Below are 24,069 nucleotides of genomic sequence, written 5' to 3'. Positions count from 1 at the left end.
CAAGGTACAGAAGGCTTCCGCCCACCTCCCCGCTCAAAACAACAGGCAAACCCAAATTTTCCAGGATTCACATTTGCTCCAGCTCTGGGGTGGTGGCTTGCTTTGCCTACATATACTTTCCGAAGAATTCATAGCCTGTTTTCAAGGCAAAAGCGGAGCCCCAGGAGTGTAGACTCAGTTCCTTCCCAGGAGCGGAGAGCAGGGATTTTTCTTCATGCTTTGTTCCATAAGGGACCAAAACTGTCCTTCGAGCCGGTGGCAGGAGATTCTTAGCCAGCAGCTACGGAGTACATAAGACCCCAGCCCAGAGCCTGGCCTGGGCCAGGACCTCTGAGCAGGTCTGAAGAGGGTCTAAAGCCTAGGGTAAGCGCCAGGAGTGGTTTGGGTGGGCATTATTCCAGAGGTGTGGCAAAAGTCGATCACGACCGCAGGATAATTCCAGGCAGCGGGTAATTCCCCGACGTTGGCCTTTGCCGATAAGCAGTCAGTTTATGCCAAGAACCTAGCAAGCCTCTAAGGGGGTACAGGGATCAGGGTCCAATCGCAGGAGACAAGAATTCAGCAATTGTTAGGCCCCTCCCAGTGAGCTTTGATTGAAGATTCCATTCCAGAAGGGGATTGGATTGTGAATGAGGAACTTGAGGCAGAAGCTACTTTCTCAGGATAAAGGATACTTTTGTGGAAGGGAAATAAGAAGACCACGTGTGGAGTGACCATACATCCATACTTGCTTGGGACCCTCCCTGTTTACATCTTTTGTCCTAAGGTAATTATTAGTGGTACCATCTTTCATTCCCAAAAGTGTCCCAATTTGGGCATTATATTACGTGGCCTCCCCAACCATGACCCGTGATCACTGAGGGTGATCTCTGAGCCAAAGATCTAAGAGGTGCTGTAATGGACCCCTTCCTCCCTCTCCCGTCATCCTGTGCCCCCCTCCACTTGCTTACTTTTCCCAGACACACAGGCCCTCTTTCAGACCCTCAGATACACTAAACTCTCCTACCTCAATGCCTTTGACTTGAGGTTCACCATGTTGGAATGTTCGTCAGGAGGCTGGATCCTTCTCATCACCCCTAAAGCTGTCACCTCCCCAGAGAGGCCTTCTCTAGCTACCCTATCCGAAAGAGCCATCCTTCACTTTCTGATTTCTCCATATCCCATTTCATAAACACGTTAGTCAACTTTTGCTGTAGCATCAACAGTGCAAAAATCTCAATGACTTGCAACAACAAATATTTATTACTTACTCGCGTCGCATGAGGGCTGTAGGTCAGCCGCAGCTCTGCAGGGCTCAGGGGAGCTCTACATAGCCTCTTATTCTAGACGTGCCTGCTATGCACATGTCCTATGCCGTGTCCACTCACCTTCCATGGGGTAAAGCAAGTCACGAGGCCAAGCACAAAGTCAGTGGGGTGGTCAGGAGGGCTCTGCCTGAAAGGAAGCAAGGCGAGGGCAGGGCGGGAAGGAATGGTTGTGAATGCATAATACGTTCTAGCACAATAAGCTGTGCTTATGTCATTTGTTGATTGTCTGGTGCCCTCCTAGACTGTAAATTTCCTGAGGGCAAAACAGTATATGTCTTGTTCACTATTGTATCTACGGTGCCAATTTTTAGTAAGTACCGGTTTCCTATTTTTGTTATAGTTATTACTAATCATATTAGTGTTGGAGTTATTAGGTGGACAAAGCCAGCATGGTGGGGATGGGAGAGCCTCTGGTTTGGAAGACACTTGGCAACCCAGAGCCTACTAATGCAGGATTTCATTCTTCAGCTCTCAGGCTGGTGGGGTTATAGCCAAGGGTGGCTAGGGTACTGCCTTAGCCCATTCGGGCTACTATAGTAAAATGCCACAGACTGGGTAACTTACAAACCACAGAAATGTATTGCTCACAGTTCTGGAGGCTAGAAGTCTGAGTTCAGGGTGCCAGCCTTGTTGGTAAAGGTCCTCTTCCAGGTCGCAGTCCTTGTATCCTCACATGGCAGGAGGGGAGCAGATCTCTCTGGAGCCTCTCTTATAAAGCACTGATCCCACTCATGAGGGCTCCACCCTCATTATTTAAGGAGCCCCCAAAGGCCCCACCTCCTAATACCATCACCTTTGGGCATTAGGATTTCAACATATGAATTTGGGGGAACACAAACATTCAGACCTCAGCAGGCACTGAGTGGGATGAGCCTGGTGTACAGACTCTATGGCTGCAGCTAGGAAGGATAAATGGGCGGGGGGGACACATCATTTCTACAGAAATGATGCATAACAGAGTTTTCCAGGTGGAAAGGAGAGAACATTCTAGACAGAGAAAATAGAGCAAGACCTGGCGTTAGCCTTGCACATTTGTAGGGCTGCAGGAATCTAATGTAGCTGGAATGTCAGGGTGAGTTGGGGAGTGGAAAAATAAAGACAAAAGAGCTTGGCAAGGGCCTTCAGTCTTTGAGGGTCCTTTTGTGCTCTTTTGAGAAGTTTAGGCTTTATCTTCTGTGCAACAGGGGGTCTTTATTTAAAGAGTTCCAAGCAAAGATGAAATATCGTGAGAATTTGTGATTTACAAAATTCATTCTGGAGCCAGTAGGTAGGATGGATTCAAAAGGCATGAGATTTAAAGACAGAAAACCAGATAGGCTATTGCAGTAGGAAGAGGGCCTTCACTTAACAGGGTGTGGTGGGGCTGTGACAAGTACAAGAGACACTGAAGAGAGAGAATCAGCAGAAGTTAGTTACAGACTGGATTCGGGAGCAAGGGAAAAGAAGGTGATATATTTTGCTTAGGCAACTGGGTATTGTCATTCATGGAGATAAGGAATGAAGGAGGCTTAGGAAAATAGATAAAGAGATCAATTTTGGACACGCATTCAGGGTGCTGGTGGGATCTCCAGTAGAGATGTACATCAGACAGTTGCATACCAAGTATGAATGTGGGAGGGTCTGGACTACCAGTATTATTTAGGAGGCAAGGGCATAAGGAAGAGTGGTGGGAAGCGGGAAGGGGCCAAGGGAAAGCCCATAACTGGGTGACGGCAGAGCTGAATCATTCCCTGATGCCGGGGAATGTTCCAGATGCAAGAGTCTAGGAGAACCAGTTTGGGAAAAAAGACTAGGAGATCAGTTTTGGCCATTTTTCATTTAATTTGCTCTGATAAAATCCAGACTCCTTCTGAGTCTAAAAGATCTTTGCTGTCCTCTCCTACTCATGTCATGTTCCTAGCTCCATGGTTCACCTTGCTCCTGCTCTATTGACTTCCCTTCTGTCCCTCACATACACCAAGCTTGCTCCCACCTCAGGGCCTTTGCACTTGCAGTTCCCTCCACCTGGAACGATCTTCCCTTAGGACAGCTGGCCACATCCCAGAAGATGCCTCCTCAGACGGGCCATCACTGACCACCTTATTGAAAGCAAGCACCCCCCCCGCCATTCACTCTTTTCCCTTCACTCTGTCTTATGTTCTTTGCCACCTATTAGAATGTAAACTTCATGCCAGCTGAGGACTTGCTGATCTGTCTGGTTGGTTGCCTCCCATATCTAGATTAGTGTTTGTCGCACAGCAGATGCTCCGTTAGTACTCCAGCTAGGTGGAGACATTCCAAGGCCATGCAAAGGGACCTGCACAGGAGACAGAAAGGAAGCGTTTCAGGAATGGGGGAGGGCTCAGCTCTGTCGAATGCCCTGCTCACCTAACGCAGGGGGCCTGCGCTTTTGCCTGCCTGCGAGGTGGGGATGGAACAAAACAAAGAAACACAAAAACTTGACACAATTCATGGCTTTTCAATCAAACTACATCAAATATGAATTGAAGAGGACATGTTCCTTGCTCAGGAAATATGTGGACAGCATCATCTGTTTATGCCTGATGCTCCTTTTGGAATGTGTATGAGTTTCTGGAAGGCATCCTCAGTTCTCCTCAAAGAGAACCCAGCATTAACTTAATCTTGTTTATGATAAGGATGAGCCCGGCTGGATGACCAGTTTCAGCTTCATGCATGTGACTTTGAAAACCTCATCCAGCTTCCTCAGGCCCAAGGAAGTTAAATAATAACTCTCACCAGCTCCAGTGCCAGAGATGTTGAAAAACCTCAGATGAAAACTACTGTACTCTGAGCTTCTGAGCAGAAAGAGGTGAAAGGAATTCATTTGTGGCTTTGTAAAGCCTCTGGCTCCAACTCAGTTCTAGCATTCATCAACAGAGCTACCCCAGTTTACTGGTTCAGAGATGCACAGTGAAGCAACAACAATGTGATTGGGCCTCTCCTGCTTGGGTGAGCACTGCTGGAGAAAATCGCCCAGCCAGGCAAATTGGTGCTGCTACAAGTTCAAGGTCACCAGTCTCAGTCAAGCCAGCCACAGTGCCCAGCCTCCATCTGTGTTTCTTAAGTCAGTCTGATCTCCTCTTCCCCATGGAAGCTATGCGGAGCATTCTCCACTTCCCCTACCCCATCCTGGGAACAGCGCCCCCTCCTCACCTTACCCTGGAGAATGACCTTGTCTCCCACCTGGCAGATGACGTCCTCAACTTCCAAATTCCAAAGACACCAAGCCTGCAGATCATCACCATCCCCATCCTTCCTCTCACCTTCCCACCTTTAATATGAGATGCTCACTCACTCCTCTCTCCCATCAAAAACCAATCCCCCTGTAGCTTCTGCATCCCATTTTGGCTTTAGATCAGGTACCTTCAAACACCTTTAAACTAACAGTAAGAAATGCAGCCCAGCACACGCTCACCCATGATTGAAACAGATTCACAAACAGTACTTACCTTTATCCCTATAGTGCACTCAGTTATTTCCCGTTCTCTTCCTTTTGTTTTTGTTTTTTTTCTTTTAGCATCCAGCCCATGACCCACCACATTGCTTTCACAAAGAGTCACTGTTTCAAAAATTTTCCTATAGATTCCCCCTCGCCTCCCACCTTCTCAGGAGTCTATGCCTCATGTAATTCATCCTCTTTCGTCTGTCTCAGCCTCCCCCTTCTGCTACGTCCTTCCCATCACCATTTAAATTTCCCCAGGTCCCTCTTCTCTTAAAAGTAAAGCTCTTTCTTCACGCCTCCCACATCCTGCCCGTTCTTGAATACTCTCCTTCGCGTCGAGACTCCTTTGACGGGATGTCTTTCCTTGCTGTGACCACTCCTTACTTCCCAGTCCCTTCTCACCCCATGCGTTCTGACCTCTGTGTCCACCACACCTGGAAACTGCTCTCACCGAGGTCACCAATGAGCCTCCTGTTGCTAAAACCCAAAGGGTTTTACCCAGATGCTTCACTCTATTTCCGGACAGGTAGCCCTTCCCTCCTTCTGGAAACCACTCTCTTGTTTTTCCTCCTACCTTCATCTGCTTTGTCTCCATCTACCCTGCCAGCTTCTCTCCATCCTCTTGCAAAGTTCCATGCTGTCTGTTTTTTCTTTGCCAACTTGACAGCCCTATTGTTTGAAGTTTTTGTTTTCTTATAATATTGTACATTTCCCCAATCTTTATTGACCAGCTTTATTCACTTGTTAGTTGCCTCTTAATTACCTTAGCCCATACTTCTATTTTGAGTGTTTATCTTTTTGTGGAATTGTAGTTCTTCATATGTTAAACATAGTAAATATTTAATGGTAATATCTTGCAAATATTTCATTTGGTCCTCGCTATTTACCTTTTATGGTGATATTTGAAATCCCAAAGTTATTCATTTCTGTAACTTAAAATACTGTTTCCTTTATGATTCTAACCTTAGTATAATGCTAAGTCCTTCCCCACCTCTGAGATTATACAAATATTCCTTATATTTTCTTCTAGTACTTCTACGGTATACTGAGTGAAACGTGGATCTAATTTCTCCATTCCAGATCCAAATGGTAGCCATTTGTCCAAGCATCCCTTATTGATCAATCAACTTTACCCTGCTAATTTAAAAAGCCCCCTTCATCACATACTACATTTTTGGATGTCTGTATCCTTTTCTGAACTTTCTTTTTTGGTTCCATTGATCTCTCCTTTGAAGTTGATACATTACAGATTTTATTATTGCAGCTTTATAATATGTTTTAATATCTGAGTTGGTAAGCCTCCCTGCCACTGGAGAAAATCAGTATTGTGGTTGCGAGCTTGGGCTTTGGAACCAGCTTGACTGCGTTCACATCCCAGCCCCATCACTTACATGCCTTGTGACTGTGGGCACGTTACTTGAACACCCAGACTCAGCATCTGCATCTGTAAAATGGGGATAATAATAGTATCCACCTCAGAGGGCTGCTGTGAGGGTTAATGGGTTAAGACATATGATGTCTTGCAATGCCAGCTAGCACCACCTCATATGCTGTTTTTCCTTGTCTCTCTCAACAGATCAATCTTATAGTTGTTTTAAGCTCCAGAAAAAAAAAAAAAAAATCAGTGTGGGCCTTGTCTGGAATTACATTAAATTTTGCCTGGAATTACGTTAAATTTATACAATGATATGAAGATAATTGTTATCTTAATAATATGAACTCATCATCTAGGAAAAAAGTTTGTCTCTCATTTTTCAATTTTCTGCCTATCAATAAAGTTTTGTTGATTTTATTATATAGGTCTTGTTTACTTATTGTTTTAGGGCTGAATTTGACTTGGTAGCACTTTACAAATAAGATTTTTTTACACTGTGGGTGTATAGATGTGTGAGTAGATGAGTGTGAATATGTGTATCATGCATACTATCTTACGGGAATATTTGTATCAAGACTAATTAAATAGCATAGCTACTATAGCTTGCTTAAAATTTTAAAGCTCTGGCCCTAAAAATACCTATTCCCTAGATGTTTTCCTGTCTCCTCCGGTTTTTCTCTTCACACAATTTTTGTAATTTAAAATTTCCTGGGAAATTCTCTATTTTGTGAATATTTCAATTTTATTAGTATGTTATACATACTATTCTTTTATAATTGGCTCATCTCCTTAATTTTATTATCCTGTCTCTATGTATATATCTTTCCCCTTTACTTCTTGAGTAGACCAATGAGAAGTTTCTCTTCTGCTGGTCTCTTCAGTTAATTTTTTCTGCTTTTATCTTTATTAAATTTATTCTCCCTTTTCTCCTTAATTTTTTTTAGTTATTCTCTTTGTCACTTTCTTAGTATAAATGCTCATTTCACTTATTTCTTTTTTACTTAATAATGAATAAGGCTATTAATTTTCCCTCAAATACTGCTTTGGCCTAGTATCATCATCGTTATTATAAGTAGTCTGTACTGACAGCCTTTGTTTCGTCTTTAAACTCAAGAACTTATTTAGGAAAGGGTTGAATAACTTTTTGGGTGATTAGGGGTTTTCTTCATTCTTTTATTATTTTTGTAACATCTTTATTGGAGTAAAATTGCTTTACAATGTTGTGTTACTTTCTTCCGTATAACAAAGTGAATCAGCTGTATGTATACATATATCACCATATCCCCTCCCTCTTGCACCTCCCTCCCACCCTCCCTATCCCGCCCCTCTAGGTGGTCACAAAGGTCTAAGTTGATCTCCCTGTGCTATGCAGCTGCTTCCCACTAGCTATCTATTTTACATTTGGTAGTGTATATATGTCAATGCTCCTCTCTCACTTCGTCCCAGCTTGCCCTTCCCTGTCCCCGTGTCCTCAGGTACAACTCTACATCTGCATCTTTATTCCTATCCTGACCCTACGTTCATCAGAACCATTTTTTTTTTAGATTCCACATATGTGTGTTAGCATACGGTATTTGTTTTCCTCTTTCTGACTTAACTCTGTATGAAAGAATCTAGGTCCATCCACCTCACTACAAATAACTCAATTTCATTGCTTTTTATGGCTGAGTAATATTCCATTGTATATATGTGCCACGTCTTTTTTACCCATTCATCTGTTGATGGACACTTAGGTTGCTTCCATGTCCTGGCTATTGTAAATAGAGCTGCAATGAACATTGTGGTACATGTCTCTTTTTGAATTATGGTTTTCTCAGGGTATATGCCCAGTAGTCGGATTGCTGGGGCATATGGTAGTGCTATTTTTAGTTTTTTAAGGAACCTCCATACTGTTCTCCATAGTGATTGTATTAACTTACATTCCCACCAACAGTGCAAGACGGTTCCCTTTCCTCCACACCCTCTCCAGCATTTATTGTTCGTAGATTTTTTGATGATGGCCATTCTGATTGGTATGAGGTGATACCTCATTGTAGTTCTGATTTGCATTTCTCTAATGATTAGTGATGTTGAGCATCCTTTCATGTGTTTGTTGGCAGTCTGTATATCTTCTTTGGAGAAAAGTCTATCTAGTCTTCTGCCATTTTTGGATTGGATTGTTTGTTATTTTAATACTGAGCTGTATGAACTGCTTGTATATTTTGGAGATTAATCCTTCATCAGTTTTTTGCATATTTGCAAATATTTTCTCCCATTCTGAGGGTTGTCTTTTGGTCTTGTTTATGGTTTCCTTTGCTGTGCAAAAGCTTTTAAGTTTCATTAGGTGCCATTTGTTTATTTTTGATTTTATTTCCATTTCTCTAGGAGGTGAATCAAAAAGGATCTTGCTGTGATTTATGTCGTAGAGTGTTCTGTCTATGTTTTTCCCTAAGAGTTTTATAGTGTCTAACCTTACATTTAGGTCTTTAATCCATTTTGAGTTTATTTTTGTGTATGGTGTTAGGGAGTGTTCCTAATTTCATTCTTTTACATGTAGCTGTCCAATTTTCCAAGCACCACTTATTGGAGAGGCTGTCTTTTCTCCACTGTATATTCTTGCCTCCTTTATCAAAAATAAGGTGACCATATGTGCGTGGGTTTATCTCTGGGCTTTCTATCCTGTTCCATTGCTCTATGTTTCTCTTTTTGTGCCACTACCATACTGTCTTGATTACTGTACTTTGTAGTATAGTCTGAAGTCAGGGAGGCTGATTCCTCCAGTTCCATTTTTCTTTCTCAAGATTGCTTTGGCTATTTGGGGTCTTTTCTGTTTCCATACAAATTGTGAAATTTTTTGTTCTAGTCCTGTGAAAAATGCCATTGGTAGTTTGATAGGAATTGCTTTGAATCTGTAGATTGCTTTGGGTAGCATAGTCATTTTCACAATGTTGATTCTTCCAATCCAAGAACATGGTATATCTCTCCATCTGTTTGTATCATCTTTAATTTCTTTCATCAGTGTCTTATAGTTTTCTGCATACAGGTCTTTTGTCTCCTTAGGTAGGTTTACTCCTGGATATTTTATTCTTTTTGTTGCAGTGGTAAATGGGAGTGTTTCCTTAACTTCACTTTCAGATTTTTCATCATTAGTGTATAGGGATGCAAGAGATTTCTGTGCATTAATTTTGTATCCTGCTACTTTACCAAATTCATTGATTAACTCTAGTAGTTTTCTGGTAGCCTCTTTAGGATTCTCTATGTATAGTATCATGTCATCTGCAAACAGTGACAATTTTACTTCTTCTTTTCTGATTTGGATTCCTTTTATTTCTTTTTCTTCTCTGATTGCTGTGGCTAAAACTTCCAAAACTATGTTGAATAATAGTGGTAAGAGTGGGCAACCTTGTCTTGTTCCTGATCTTAGTGGACATGGTTTCTGTTTTTCACCATTGAGAACGATGTTGGCTGTGGGTTTGTCATATATGGCCTTCATTATGTTGAGGTAAGTTCCCTCTATGCCTACTTTCTTGAGAGTTTTTATCATAAATGGGTGTTGAATTTTGTTGAAAGCTTTTTCTTCATCTATTGAGATTATCATATGGTTTTTTCCCTTCAGTTTGTTAATATGGTGTATCACAATGATTGATTTGCGTGTATTGAAGAATCCTTGCATTCCGGTGATAAACCCCACTTGATCATGGTGTATGATCCGTTTAATGTGCTGTTGGATTCTGTTTGCTAGTATTTTGTTGAGGATTTTTGCATCTATGTTCATCAGTGATATTGGCCTGTAGTTTTCTTTCTTTGTGACATCCTTGTCTGGTTTTGGTATCAGGGTGGTGGTGGCCTCGTAGAATTGTTTGGGAGTGTTCCTCCCTCTGCTGTATTTTGGAAGACTTTGAGAAGGATAGGTGTTAGCTCTTCTCTAAATGTTTGATAGAGTTCATCTGTGAAGCCATCTGGTCCTGGGCGTCTGTTTGTTGGAAGATTTTTAATCACAGTTTCAATTTCAGTGCTTGTGATTTGTCTGTTTATATTTTCTATTTCTTCCTGGTTCAGTCTTGGAAGGTTGTGCTTTTCTAAGAATTTGTCCATTTCTTCCAGGTTGTCCATTTTATTGGCATATAGTTGCCTGTAGTAATCTCTAATGATCCTTTGTATTTCTGCAGTGTCAGTTGTTACCTCTCCATTTTCATTTCTAATTTTATGGATTTGAATCCTCTCCCTCTTTTTCTTGATGAGTCTGGCTAATGGTTTATCAATTTTGTTTATCTTCTCAAAGAACCAGCTTTTAGTTCTTGATCTTTGCTATTGTTTCCTGCATTTCTTTTTCATTTATTTCTGATCTGATCTCTATGATTTCTTTCCTTCCAGTAACTTTGAGGTTTTTTTGTTCTTTCTCTAATTGCTTTAGGTGTAAGGTTAGGTTGTTTATTTGAGATGTTTCTTTTTTTTGAGGTAGGATTGTATTGCTATAAACTTCCCTCTTGTAATTGCTTTTGCTACATCCCATAGGTTTTGGGTCGTCGTGTTTTCATTGTCATTTGTTTCTAGGTATTTTTTAATTTCCTCTTTGATTTCTTCAATGATCTCTTGGTTATTTAGTAGTGTATTCTTTAGCCTCCATGTGTTTGTATTTCTTACAATTTTTTTTCTTTAATTGATATCTAGTCTCATAGCATGTGTTCAGAAAAGATACTTGCTACCATTTCAATTTTCTTAAATTTACCAAGGCTTGATTTGTGACCCAAGATATGATCTATCCTGGAGAATGTTCCATGAGCACTTGAGAAGAATGTGTATTCTGTTGTTTTTGGATGGAATGTCCTATAAATATCAATTAAGTCCATCTTGTTTAATGTGTCATTTAAAGCTTGTGTTTCCTTCTTTATTTTCATTTTGGTTGATCTGTCCATTGGTGAAAGTGGGGTGTTCAAGTCCCCTACTTTGATTGTGTTACTGTTGATTTCCCCTTTTATGGCTGTTAGCATTTGCCTTATGTATTGAGGTACTCCTATGTTGGGGGAATAAATATTTACAATTGCTATATCTTCTTCTTTTATTGATCCCTTGATCATTATGTAGTGTCCTTTGTCTCTTGTAATAGTCTTTATTTTAAAGTCTATTTTGTCTGATATGAGAATTGTTGCTCAAGCTTTCTTTTGATTTCCATTTGTATGGAATATCTTTTTCCATCCCCTCACTTTCAGTCTGTATGTGTCCCTAGGTCTAAAGTGGGTCTCTTGTAGACAGCATCTATATGGGTCTTGTTTTTGTACCCATTCAGCCAGTCTATGTCTTTTGGTGGGAGCATTTAGTCCATTTACATTTAAGATAATTATCAGTATGTATGTTCCTATTACCATTTTCTTAATTGTTTGGGTTTGTTATTGTAGCTCTTTTCCTTCTCTTGTGTTTCCTGCCTAGAGAAGTTCCTTTAGCATTTGTTGTAAAGCTGGTTTGGTGGTGCTGAATTCTCTTAGCTTTTGCTTGTCTGTAAAGGTTTTAATTTCTCTGTCAAATCTAAATGAGATCCTTGCTAGGTAGAGTAATCTTGGTTGTAGGTTTTTCCCTTTCATCACTTTAAATATGTTCTGCCACTCCCTTCTGGCTTGCAGAGTTTCTGCTGAAAGATCAGCTGTTAACCTTATGGGGATTCTCTTTTATGTTATGTGTTTCTTTTCCCTTACTGCTTTTAATATTTTTTCTTTGTATTTAATTTTTGATAGTTTGATTAATATGTGTCTTGGCGTGTTTCTCCTTGGATTTATCCTGTATGGGACTCTCTGTACTTCCTAGACTTGATTGTCTATTCCCTTTCCCATATTAGGGAAGTTTTCAACTATAATCTCTTCAAATGTTTTCTCAGTCCTTTTTTTCTTCTCTTCTTCTTCTGGGATCCCTATAATTTGAATGTTGGTGCATTTAATGTTGTCCCAGAGGTCTCTGAGACTGTCCTCAATTCTTTTCATTCTTTATTGTGCTCTGTGGTATTTATTTCCACTATTTTATCTTCCAGGTCACTTATCCGTTCTTCTGCCTCAGTTATTCTGCTATTGATTCCTTCTAGAGAATTTTTAGTTTCATTTATTGTGTTGTTCATCATTGTTTGTTTGCTCTTTAGTTCTTCTAGGTCCTTGTTAAATGTTTCTTGTATTTTCTCCATTCTGTTTCCAAGATTTTGGATCATCTTTACTATCATTACTCTGAAATCTTTTTCAGGTAGACTGGCTATTTCCTCTTCATTTGTTAGGTCTGGTGGGTTTTTACCTTGCTCCTTCATCTGTTGCATAGTTCTCTGTCTTCTCATTTTGTTTAACTTACTGTGTTTGGGGTCTCCTCTTCACAGGCTGCAGGTTCGTAGTCATTCTTTTATTATTGATTTGTAGTTTAGTTGCACTGTGAATAGAAATTGTGTCCCAACAGTTTTTGCTTTGTGGAGGAGTTTATGGAGAATTCATTGTAGCCCAATATAGGGTCCATTTCTGTAATATTCCAAGGGCACTTGTGAAGAAGGTGCTGTTCCTTGTTTGAAGGTCACAGAGCTTTATATAACATATACACACTCATAGTATTTTACAGATCCACTTTATTTACTTTTGACTTCAGATTATTATATTTTTCTCCAACTCTTATGTTTTTTTGGGTTTTTTAATTTTATTTATTTATTTTTGGCTGCATTGGGTCTTCGTTGTTGCACATGGGCTTTCTCTAGTTGCGGCGAGCTGGGGCTACTCTTCGTTGCAGTGCATGGGCTCTAGGTGCACAGGCTTCAGTAGTAGTGGCTCACAGGCTCTAGAGCACAAGCTTAGTAGTTGTGGTGCATGGGCTTAGTTGCTCTGCAGCATGTGGGATCTTCCTGGACCAGGGCTCAAACCCGTGTCCCCTGCATTGGCAGGTGAATTCTTAACCACTGTGCTAAAATTAGTTTATTTTGTCTGTTTCAGTGCTTTGGGGCCAAATGTATCATAACTGTCATATCTTCATTTTGGAATGTGCACGTCATCCATTTTTTAAATGTCATCTTTGGATTTGAGATTTTGTTTTGTCTCATTGGGTCCCTAGTAACTGAATTATCATTTTGAAAGCACTAAAACTAGCAGTGACAACACCTGAGGAAAAGATAGTAAAAGAGGGTTTTTCAACAAAACTTTTATTTCTTACTCAAGGTCCTATTGAATAATAATCCAATGTTATACACAGTAATGATACATCCATTTGGTAATGAGGTTTCCACTTTTATTATTTTTCAAAAGTCTGAACCATTTAAAGGCTTATCCAAGGTCAAGATCCATGAGCACAATGTGGTAAGAGCTTCCAAAGGGAGAGGGTACCCCATCTTTCTCTTTTACCTGGGTGATTGATAGTGAGGAGATCCAATCACAATACGTTTTGTTATCCTCATTTGGGACGCTGCGAAGCAAATTCTATTCTCCAACAGAAACATTCTACTGTAATATGTAAACCTAATTTTCCAGGGTGAGAGAGATTAGACCTTTGTTGGACAATGCACACTCCCTTTTCCTGCCCTCATTGTAACAAGTCTGAATTATACCTTGGGATAGAAAACTGAGCTTTACAGGGCCACATTTCTGTTCTATTAGTGTCAGTTTATCAGCTCCATCTCTTTCCAGGTGCAAGAGGAAACGTCTCTTGGTAGCAGTCCAGAGGACTCTTGTACTGAAAAAAAAAGAATCATCAAGAGTCTGGTGTGACATTATAACATCCAAGGATCTGATATTAGTATTAAAACTCCTTTTTTTTGTGGTTTGCATTTGCCTTCACCAGTAGCTCTCAAACCCTGGCTGTACACTGGGATCACCCAGAAGCTTTTAGAACCTCTGATGCCCTGGGTGTACTCCACCAAATAAATAGGAATCTTTGGGGCCTGGGCATTGGTAAATTGTAACACTCTTCTAATCTGAAGTCTGAGCTATCTTGGCCCATTTCGTTATTCTTGACTATTCTGAGTCACTTTAAGTTGTGTGTCTTTTCCCAAAATGAGGGTAATATTTTTCTAAGACAGATAAACCTGTATACATTTGCTATCATAAATGATGTTTTGTCTTTTTCCCCCTTTTTTAGCATCTTACTTTACGTTTCCCCTCTTTTTGATTCCTTGTTGTTTCCTTTGAATTCCATTTTTTTTTCTAAATTGACTGCTTTTGCTTTTTCCCCTTTGGTAATTTTGAAGATAAGCTACTTTATAGTCTATTACTAATTATACTTAACATCTTTAAAGACACACTCTAACCTATATTTCTCTAATTGACCACAGAAACTATGTAACAGAATTTCTTACAAAATGAGGAAATTAGCATATCTCCTTGCTTCAACTTTATACTTTACATCAGAATAATCTGCAATATTTTACCGTGGGATTTAGGCAGGAGTGATATCTTTTATCTTCTCTTCCAACAAATATTTGTTACACTTGCAGTCTGTTTTCTAACTATGTTTACAACAATTATTTAGATTCTTTACTATATTGTTTATTTGCTTATCACCAATCTTTTTCATTTTTTATTAAGCATAACTTTCTCATACTTGAGTTCTGCAGTTTGATTCATCTCTTGGTTGGGTTGATAACATCTTGGAGTATTTCTTTAGTGTTGTATGGATAATATACTTTTTGAGGTCTTTGATACTGGAAGAGGTTTCTGTTGTCTTTGTTCTTTGACAGTTTGGCTGGGTCATATGCTTTTCTACTCTAAATTATTTAGGGACAGATCTGTACTGTGTCTAAGAGACATACATTGAGGATCACAGCATAGTATTTTTTCCATGTTTCCAGAGCTAACACAGACTTTGGTCAGTTCTTTTGGTTGGGGTTTGGAATGGGATGGGGATGTGAGGCACACGTATCCATGTCACCATCTCTTCAGATGGTATCAACCATTAAATGCTCATTGATTCATTCAGCAAATATTGATTGAGCACCAACAATGTACCAGGCATTGTGGGAGCCATAGGGATTCAGAGAAATCAAACAGACAAGATTTCTGCCCTCGTGGATTACATGTGTGTGTGCTGGGGAGAGGGAGGGAGAGACCATAAACAAGCCAGTGAACAAGGTAATTTTAGAGAGTGATAGGTAGATCTGCCATGTATAGCTACTCAAAATGTTGCCCCTGGAGCTTTACAACATGGCAACTCTGGATAAAGGGTATAAAGAAAAAAATGTGACAGAGTGATGGAGTCAGGGTGGGAACTCAGGTGATGTTAATTAAATTCTCTGCAGTAAATCCATTTGTTCTCATGCTTTCAGTGCCTTTGAAATCATAGAGCTTTTCTTTGTCTTTGGTCCGCCTTGGTGTTGTTCTGCTGGTAGACAGGCCATGTGGTTTTTCCCCTTCTGTCTTCAAGGTAGTGGTCTTTGTTGGTTTCAGATTCCTCATTATTTGTATTATGCTCCCAGCTGGACTACCACAAAGCCATAGATGGGATAGCTGTGTGGGGGCATCTGTGTCCAGCCTAGAACCTCCAGTTCAGGGCTATTATAATGCTTGGGGTTAACAGATGAATCTTTAACAGATTCTAAGAACACCCCCAAGGACTCCACTATTAGACTTTGTGAGCAATACTGTTCTCATACTGGGAGACAGTGTTGCTGGGTGGCTAAGGGCTTGGCCCGTGGAGTCAGGTGGATTTGAATTTGCATGGATTTGCGTGGATTTGGACTTGCTGCTAACATCTACTGGCCGTGCAGCCCTAGCAAGCTACTTAATCTCTGTGTGCCGCAGTGTCTTCATTTTTAAATGGGGTTAATAACAGTACCTACCTCATGCCGTTTTTGTGACAGTTAAATTGAGTAATTGATGAAAGTGCTTAGAACAGTGCCTGTACTTAGTAAACGCCCAATAATATACAATGGTAATTACTATTAACTATACCTTGTGTTGCCTAAAAGCTTTTTCATGTCCTTCTCTCCCCTTGACTCAAACTTTCAATACTTATAAAATACAGAGATTATAGGGATGAGACTGATTGTGTCCTCGGGACCGGGTTCACTTTGCTGAATTTGATGGGAGGGCTTTGAGTAGCAGATTGAGAAAGTAATACCTAATACAGAAAAGGGGAAGGTGGGTAGAGTCAGGCAGAGGAAAGAGACACTCAGCGGAAGGAATCACCAATCCCTTTGTTTTGTGTTTTTATTTTTTTCTTTTGCAAACATGATTTTATTATTATTTTTCACCTTAGCTTCATTATAATTAATAATTAGACTTTAATTTCAATATAATACCAAACATCACTATAAATGTTATAAAGGCACTTAAATGTTTGTCCATATTCATTTCTACCTTCTTTACACTTTTATATATTAAAAAGTGTTTCAATGAGCCTATATCATTTTTGCCGTCAGAAAAATTAAATATTGCTTTCATTTTGAAAAACTATCACCCCCAAACCTTTTACTCTAATACAATTTTTATTTGGGGGCTCCTGTCCAGTCTTTACCCATATATGAGTAAATATTTAATAGCTCTAATCCAAAGCATGCATATAATTTTATGAGGTACAGTTTTACTTTAAAATGTTTAACATTCTTCTTTCTACAGGGTCATATTTATCACTTTAATGATTGTGTTCAAACCGCACCCCATTAAAGGCTATAATTTACCTCGCATTATTGGGCTGGCATGTAGGTTGTGCACAGTTTTTCCTCTGTAATAAAATTATGTCCCTGTAAACATCTTTGTCCACGTGGCTCTTTTTCTTTTGAATTAATTCCTAGAGATTACTGAGTCAGAATATTTGTAGAGTGTTGTGGCCGCTGGTAAGAATGCATACACTCCCTTCCAAAAGGATTATATCAGCTTTACTGTGTAACTGGCCATAAATACACATGAGTTTTCATGAAGCCTCAACAGTATGGGTTGTGTATTTTTATTTTTTTTCTAGTGAAACGGGCTGTGTTTTCATATCAATCCTGTTTTCTCTCATACGCACCCCCTGAGCACACAGCTCTGCCGTCTTGGTGGCGTTCTCATACAATCATACAATCATAAAAGCTCTGATTCGATATTGATAGCTGTCCTTTGGCATACTTGTTGCAATTTGTTTTCATTCTGTTAGTTTTCTTTTTAATTTTGGTTTAGTGTTTGTTTTTCCATTTATAGCACTTTGCTATGCCTCAGCCTTGTTCCAGGGTCTGTTAGTTACTGGCATGGAAAGGGTTGAAAATAAAGATTTTCAGAAGATCCTTGGAATGCATGCAGGGCCTCAAGATAAGGCGCCGTCACCTCTCTCCCCCAGTTTCTTCCAAAGCTCTGGGCTCTGAAAGATGGTGCCTACCTAGCGCCTCCTTAGCATAGTTTTGTAGCTTCGAGGCTGGCAGAATCCCCAGGGGCACGCCTATCATTTCCCCACTAAAAATGTTTAAAAGATAGAAATGAACTTGGAATATTTCCACCCTGGTTACCACCCAGGGGACCACCACCAGCTAAAAGGAGCCAGGCACTGGGACTACATTTAAGCTTGAATGGTGGGTTTTTTTTCCCCAACGCAAGGGACCGAGAAGCATGCAGACCCTGCCTGGGGTGGGTTCACCGAAACGGAGAGAGGGCCAGGAGAAGACCAGCTCCACCTTGTCTGTGATTTGCCAGCGGGGCCCTTCCCAACACCACGCGTGGCATGGAACCCAGCATGTCTCCCACCTAGAGCTCAGAGCCCAGCCAGTCTAGCCCAACCCTCGTGTCATCCTTTCTCTCTATTGCTCTTAGACTAAGAAATGCTCCCCTGCCAGCCCTCAGTGGCCCAGGCACAATACCAGGGATGCTCACTGACCTCCACGGCTCTTCTCTTGCAGTTTCCTGCTTCTTCAACTTCACCAGCCCCTCTGGGGTCGTCCTGTCACCTAACTACCCGGAAGACTACGGCAACCACCTCCACTGCGTCTGGCTTATCCTCGCGCGGCCCGAGAGCCGCATCCACCTGGCCTTCAATGACATTGATGTGGAGCCTCAGTTTGACTTCCTGGTCATCAAGGATGGGGCCACGGCTGAGGCCCCAGTCCTGGGCACCTTCTCGGGAAACCAACTCCCTTCCTCCATCACAAGCAGTGGCCACGTGGCCCGTCTTGAGTTCCAGACCGACCACTCCACGGGGAAGAGGGGCTTCAACATCACCTTTACTAGTGAGTCCACCCTGTGTCCTCAGCTGAGCGTCCCTCTGGGGATGTCCAGTGGAGGGGGCTCCAGCAGAGGAGTGTTGATGTGGGTGGACCAGTTCCAAAAGCCTTGCGAGGCTGCAGAGCCAGGCATGGGGCTCCAGCATGAAGGGAAAAGCGGAAAGAGTTCTTTTCTGTGGCGTCACTCGCTTTTGAGCATTTATTTCCTATGGATGTGCCATGTAATGTGAAAGGAGCCTGGAGCCTCACTTCTCCCTCCCACCCTCCCCCTCCTAGAAGGCCCAGCTAGAACCAGGAAGGGCCCGAGGGAGAGCAAGCCTTCCCCATCCTCTTCTAGCTACCGACGCCTCTCTGATGTGCTCCCCCAAGTCCTTGGACGCCTACTCACTGCCAACGTCATGTATTCCCCGTGGGGCTGCTCACACTTTGCCAGTTCCCACTCCCGTAGGCAAACCAGAAACAGAAATCGAGAGCAGTGTTTCTGTTTGGCTCTGAGACTCATTAGAGCCAACTCTTGGGGCATTTCCTCATGGCCCCTCTCAGGCCCACAGTCCCAAAGTCCTCACCTCCAGTTTTAGCCCTTGGCCCCTTCTCTAGAAGCAGACTGAAGCTCAGCAGTGATTACTGTCGTTTCTGTATCTCGGCAGTTGGGCGGGGCAGAAGCTTGGAGAGTAGAAACTGCAAGCGGCAAAGGTAGCGAGAGGGGCTGTTCAGGGCGGAACCAGCTACAGACCCGGTGAACTTGGCCAATGGCAAATCTTCAGAGCCGGCCGAGGCTAGGCCCGTCTGAGCAGATTAACCAGATCCTTTCCCAGAGGCTGTTTGTGAAATGCAAGTCCCCGGTTCAAGCTCCGCCCCACGAACACAGCGCATGCGCAGCGCTTGTCCCTCCCGCACTTTCTGATAGAACTGATCTCCGCCCAGCCCCCCTCCCACCCTTGGCAGAGACGTCTTGCTTCCTTGGCCCATCTGTCCCCAGGGTCTAGTCGAGCTGAAGACAATAAGTGCCAAACAGGGGTCATTGGGGACCCCAGATTCCAAGCTAAAGCCCTTGGAACACCAACACCTTCTTTGGGAGGCCGGACTTGATAGAAGCAATCCATCTTCCCAGGGATGCCTCCTCCCGGGCACTCCTCTTCCCATCATCTGTGGGCAGGAGGAAGCAGAGCCCAGTTCTGTCTTCCCTGATCTTCCTAGTCTAGCACTGCAGCACTGACTTTTAGTTTATCTGTCCTCATCCCTACTTTCCCATGAGGTCATGAGCTCTGGAAGGATGGGGGTATGTATTACTTACCTTTCTATGCCCTCTGCCCAGTTCAGGGTCTGGTACATGGTGAGGATCCGTAAATATTTATTGAATGCAAAGATCCATGAATGCCTAATGCTCTTTCTTCCTCCTGGTGGGAGTGGGAAAGAGAAGGCTGAGAGCTGTCCCAGGGAAGCCCACTGATCCAGGATGGGGGAGGGCCGAGGACTCTACGGGTTCAAAGCAGGTGTGGATACACCGATGGAGGACCTGGGTCAGAACCAAATAACTCATAGTCTCCGAGGAAAACCATAGCCTAGTAGGTCCCCACTTTCCAGGAGAGGAGCAAATGCCAAATCCTCAGGAGGAAGAGGCAGAAAGAGGCAAACCCGACCTGATGAGCAAGCTCTTACCCAGCATCCCTCTTGAAGGTTCCTCCACCACTGTAAAAATGCTACACATCCAATACGCCAGTAATCAGAAACCAGGGGCAGGCCAAGGAAGAAATGCTGACTACCACCCTAGATCCCCCCACCCAGAGATGATCCTTGCCAATATTTGGTGAACACTATTACAGACGTTACAGGTAATTTTCTGTGCATTAATACAGATAGAGTGGGATGGATAGGTAGCAATAACTTTTAAAAATCTGAGCCCCATCCTAGACCTGATGAATCAAAATCTCTAAGGAGTGAGGCCCTAGAATCGACATTTTTTACAGGCTTCTGGGGTGATTCTGATGTAGCTAGTGAACCACAGTCCACGGGCAGGTGTTTGGGAACTAGCGTAGTCTCCCCCGCAGGACGTGCATCTCCTCAGTCACGTCCCAACTGACGATTGTCTGGGAAGAGCTGGAATTTGCCCAATGTCAGGGAGCTCGCATCCCCCCGCCCCCAAGACAGCTCTCTCCACAGTTAGAGAACACTCGGGGCTTCCCCTCACGATGACCTGAAATCTCTGTCCCTGTAACAAGGCTCAGGGATCCTGTTTCCACCTCCAGAGCTCCTTGGAGGAAACCTTCCATGTGAGTATTTTGGACAAAGATGAGAGTAGCTGCTGTTTACTCAGCACCTACTGTGGGGGCATCCTGCGGGCATCACTGCCAACCCCGCAACAGAAACTTCCTAAGCTAAGGTCTGTCCCCTTTCACCTGCCAGGAAACAGATTGAAAAGGTGCACAGGTAGAACTGGGCAGTGTTTAAATCCTTGACTTAGAGCATTTGCTTCAAGGTATTGGAAATAGCTGCATATCCCTGCTCAGTGTGTACACGTGTGTGTGTGTGTGTGTGTGTGTGTGTGTGTCTGTGTGACTGACAGGGTTTTGAATAGACAAACGCCTGGACTTATGGGCCCCAAGTGCCACTTTTCTTCCCACCCCGTGTTTCTAAATGTGAGGGCAAGCTCATGGTCATAAGTTCCTAATGAGGAAAGGTTGGGAGACTGATGTCTGGGCTGACTTAAGATTGCCTTTCAGAGGGAAGGGGGTCGGGGCTCAGCTGGGATCATTCAGACCGTCTCTGTGTCAGATGCTCCCTCAGCCCAGCTTCAGTAGGAAGGACCACCAGGTTTGCTTCCAGCAAGATGACCTGACAGCCTCCAGGGCTGCTTCTGTTTCTGACTGTGCGAGTGTTTCGGTCACTAGGGAATCTCAGAGGCCTCTGAAGTGGCCCATGCCCTTGCAGCCGTGGAGCCTGGTCTCCACTGGGAAGCCACCGTCCTTAAAACAGCAGGGATGCAAATAGGGCGCGGCCTCAGACTCGAGTGTGAGAACTGGGCACCCCTGTTGGAGGAAGGTTGGGAACAGGAAGAAGGAAGGGAGCACAGACTTAAGGGGCACTGACCACCCGTCAGGCGCTTACCAAGCATTCACCACTTGCAAATTCAAATCACCTTTCATGTTATTCCTATCTCGGAACGGCCCATTTTATAGGTTAGGAAACAAAGGCTCAGCAAGATTACATAGGTTGCCCAGAACCATGTAACTAATAAGAGGCAGAGCTTGATTAAACCCACAAGTGTTCTGACTCTTTCCTCCCGCCCCCCACCCCCCCCCACCACCATGGTATTAGCAATTGTCTGGGCAGAGTGAGAGGCAGCCTGACAAGGGGCGAGGAAATGAAGGGAATGGCTTCAGACAGGGTTAATTCCAGGGCACCTACTTTACGGTGCTTGGTATCTATTAGTGTCACAGGATTTAGAGCCCGGTTTTCCTGCAGCATAAATGATCCCATAGCTATCTGAAGGTGGGGACGCATGGAATGGATTTGACATTAAGGACACAGATCTGCTCCTTAACCACGTTGAGCGTCAGTTTCCTCATTTGTAAACTGGGGTAATAATACCTACGTCACAGAATCATTATTTGGTGTAAATGAGCCAGCAGGAGAAACAGCCCGCTGCCTGATCTATAAATATGCTTTAGAATGAAGTTGGATTAGGTGCTCAGGAAGGCAGGAGATAAGTTTAAAAAGTACCTGCTTTGTGCCCAGTGTGGTTCTAGGATATGTAGCTCTCCCCGCAGCATGCCAGGCTCTTGGGGAAGTGGGGGAGGTCTAGGATAGACCATGATAATGAAGCTTATTTTCTTTGGGGGTCCATCTGCACGCCAGCTCTGTCTAATCCCATCCTTGACCCGTATCCACACAGCTTTTCGACACAATGAGTGTCCAGATCCGGGCGTTCCAGTAAACGGCAAACGGTTTGGTGACAGCCTCCAGCTGGGAAGCTCCATCTCCTTCCTCTGCGATGAAGGCTTCCTCGGGACTCAGGGTTCAGAGACCATCACCTGCATCCTGAAGGAGGGCAGCGTGGTCTGGAACAGTGCCGTGCTGCGGTGTGAAGGTGCGTGCCTGCCGGGCCGGGGGCCGGGGCTGTCAGCCAGAGAGGCCGAGGAGGGGGACCGACTGGCCCAAACCCCAGTCGTCCTCTTCTCCCAGGACATGGGACCACCCTCTCACCATCACGCCGGAATGGCCGGGGCTTTATAGAACCACAATGCACAGAAATTTGAATTATAACCAGAGATTAAACAGGAGAAACGCTGGTTCTAGACTGTCAGGCATCAAAAACACTCTTCTTTCAACTGGGAACGCTCTCAGTATCACAGCCATTAGGAGCCCCGCTCCCAGCTCCTGCACAGGGGAGCTCCATCAGCCTGAAGCGGTGTTGGCAGAGCTGTGAGTCTGCGTGTCTTTCAAGCTGCCTGCCACTCTTTCCTTCTCCACATGCTAATTTACCCCGATTCCCTGGGACATCTCCCAGGCTTGGCCTTGGTGTCCCTGTTAAATGCTGCCTTGATAATCCTTGCAGTGAATCTCCAGGAGACCAGGGGCAGACCAGCCAGAAAAAAGACACAGCTTGAAGCAAGCACAGGGGTTGTTATGGTGTCTCCTCGGTCCTGCCTTGCCACGTAGACAGGTTTTGACTCAGTTTCAGAGGCTAGCCATCTGGTCCCCCCAACTGCAGGCATGGAAAACACAAATTAAGCTTCTTAAGGGCAGGAATTATGTCAAACTTGTGCACCGAGCACAATGCCTGGCACAGAACAGGCCCTCGATAAATACTTGTGAATAATGGGTGGAAAGTGAGTCTCCCACAGACCCCTTGAAGCAGTGACAGTGGAGGCAAGGGCTGCAGTTCCCTGCTTCTGGGACCCAGAAAGCGCCTTCCTCTTACCTCGCGTGATGGACAGAGGGTAGCGACCTAAGGGACCTCTCCATACGCAGTCCCCAGACCCAGATCCAAGCACCCCGGCCAGCAAGGGGGAAGGACAGGAGAGCAGAGCAGCGAGGGGGGCGTGCCTCGGGGCGACTGCTGCCCCAGAGCTGACAGGCAGGGGGAGCGGGGAGGAGAGACCACCAAGGGCACAGGGTCCAAGGCAGAGAGGGTGGCGTCAAGGTGGGCCGTCGAGTCAGAGGGACCTGTGCTGGAATCCTGGCGAGTCGCCTTTTTCCCTCTGAGCCTCTGGTTTGTTTGTTTTTCTTCAGCTAAAAAACAAGCGGGGAGATGATAATAAGATGCACATGTAAAGGGCACTGCCTGGCAGAGAGTGAGTTCCTAGCGTAAGTGTTAGCCATGCTCTTGCTGGTGTGTAAGCTCCGTGAGGTTAGGGAGTCTTCCTTGGGCTCGTACCCCCACAGCTGGCATATTGCTTGATGCCTGCTAGATGCTCAGTCAGTACTGGTTGATCAATCACTGAATGAATGAATGAATGAATGAATGAATGACTCTTTAACTAGGTTAGAGCCTCCCTCATGGCCTCCAGAGCCCTGACTCTCACCAGACTGCGTTTTGTCTCCTCCCTGAAACTTACCCGCTGAGTCGCCGGGGCCAAGTGACTTGATTTCTCTGTGCCTCAGCTGCCCCATCTGTAAAGTGCAGTTCGTAATGGGAGCCCCCTCACAGGGTGGTCGGGAGCAAGCCCCGCTCCTGGAGCGGCGCCTGGCAGAGGGGCAGCGCTCACTCAGTGTTGGCTGTGAGCATGATATTCACCTGATTTTAACCATTCCTGACACCATCAGATGCATATTGGTCCACTTCGGGGGATCATGTGGTGGGTTCATCCTTCCAGGTGCCTGCTCCAGTCGTGAC

At 43.8% G+C, this 24,069-nt stretch overlaps 1 protein-coding gene across 3 annotated transcripts in view; it reads left to right on the top strand.

The window, feature by feature from the left end:
• Window positions 1-24,069, top strand: part of CSMD2 (CUB and Sushi multiple domains 2) — a 668,701-nt gene that overhangs the window by 394,743 nt on the left and 249,889 nt on the right. For all 3 annotated transcript variants that reach the window (XM_067725393.1, XM_067725392.1, XM_067725391.1), the window contains 2 exons: window positions 17,913-18,239; window positions 22,126-22,320. In XM_067725393.1, the coding sequence (XP_067581494.1) occupies window positions 17,913-18,239; window positions 22,126-22,320 (522 nt within the window). The remainder of the gene's footprint in view (window positions 1-17,912; window positions 18,240-22,125; window positions 22,321-24,069) is intronic.

Source organism: Pseudorca crassidens, chromosome 2 (assembly GCF_039906515.1).
Source record: "Pseudorca crassidens isolate mPseCra1 chromosome 2, mPseCra1.hap1, whole genome shotgun sequence".
Lineage (NCBI taxonomy): Eukaryota > Metazoa > Chordata > Mammalia > Artiodactyla > Delphinidae > Pseudorca > Pseudorca crassidens.
Note: the sequence above shows the minus strand (reverse complement) of the source record. Positions and strands in the feature narration are given on the sequence as shown.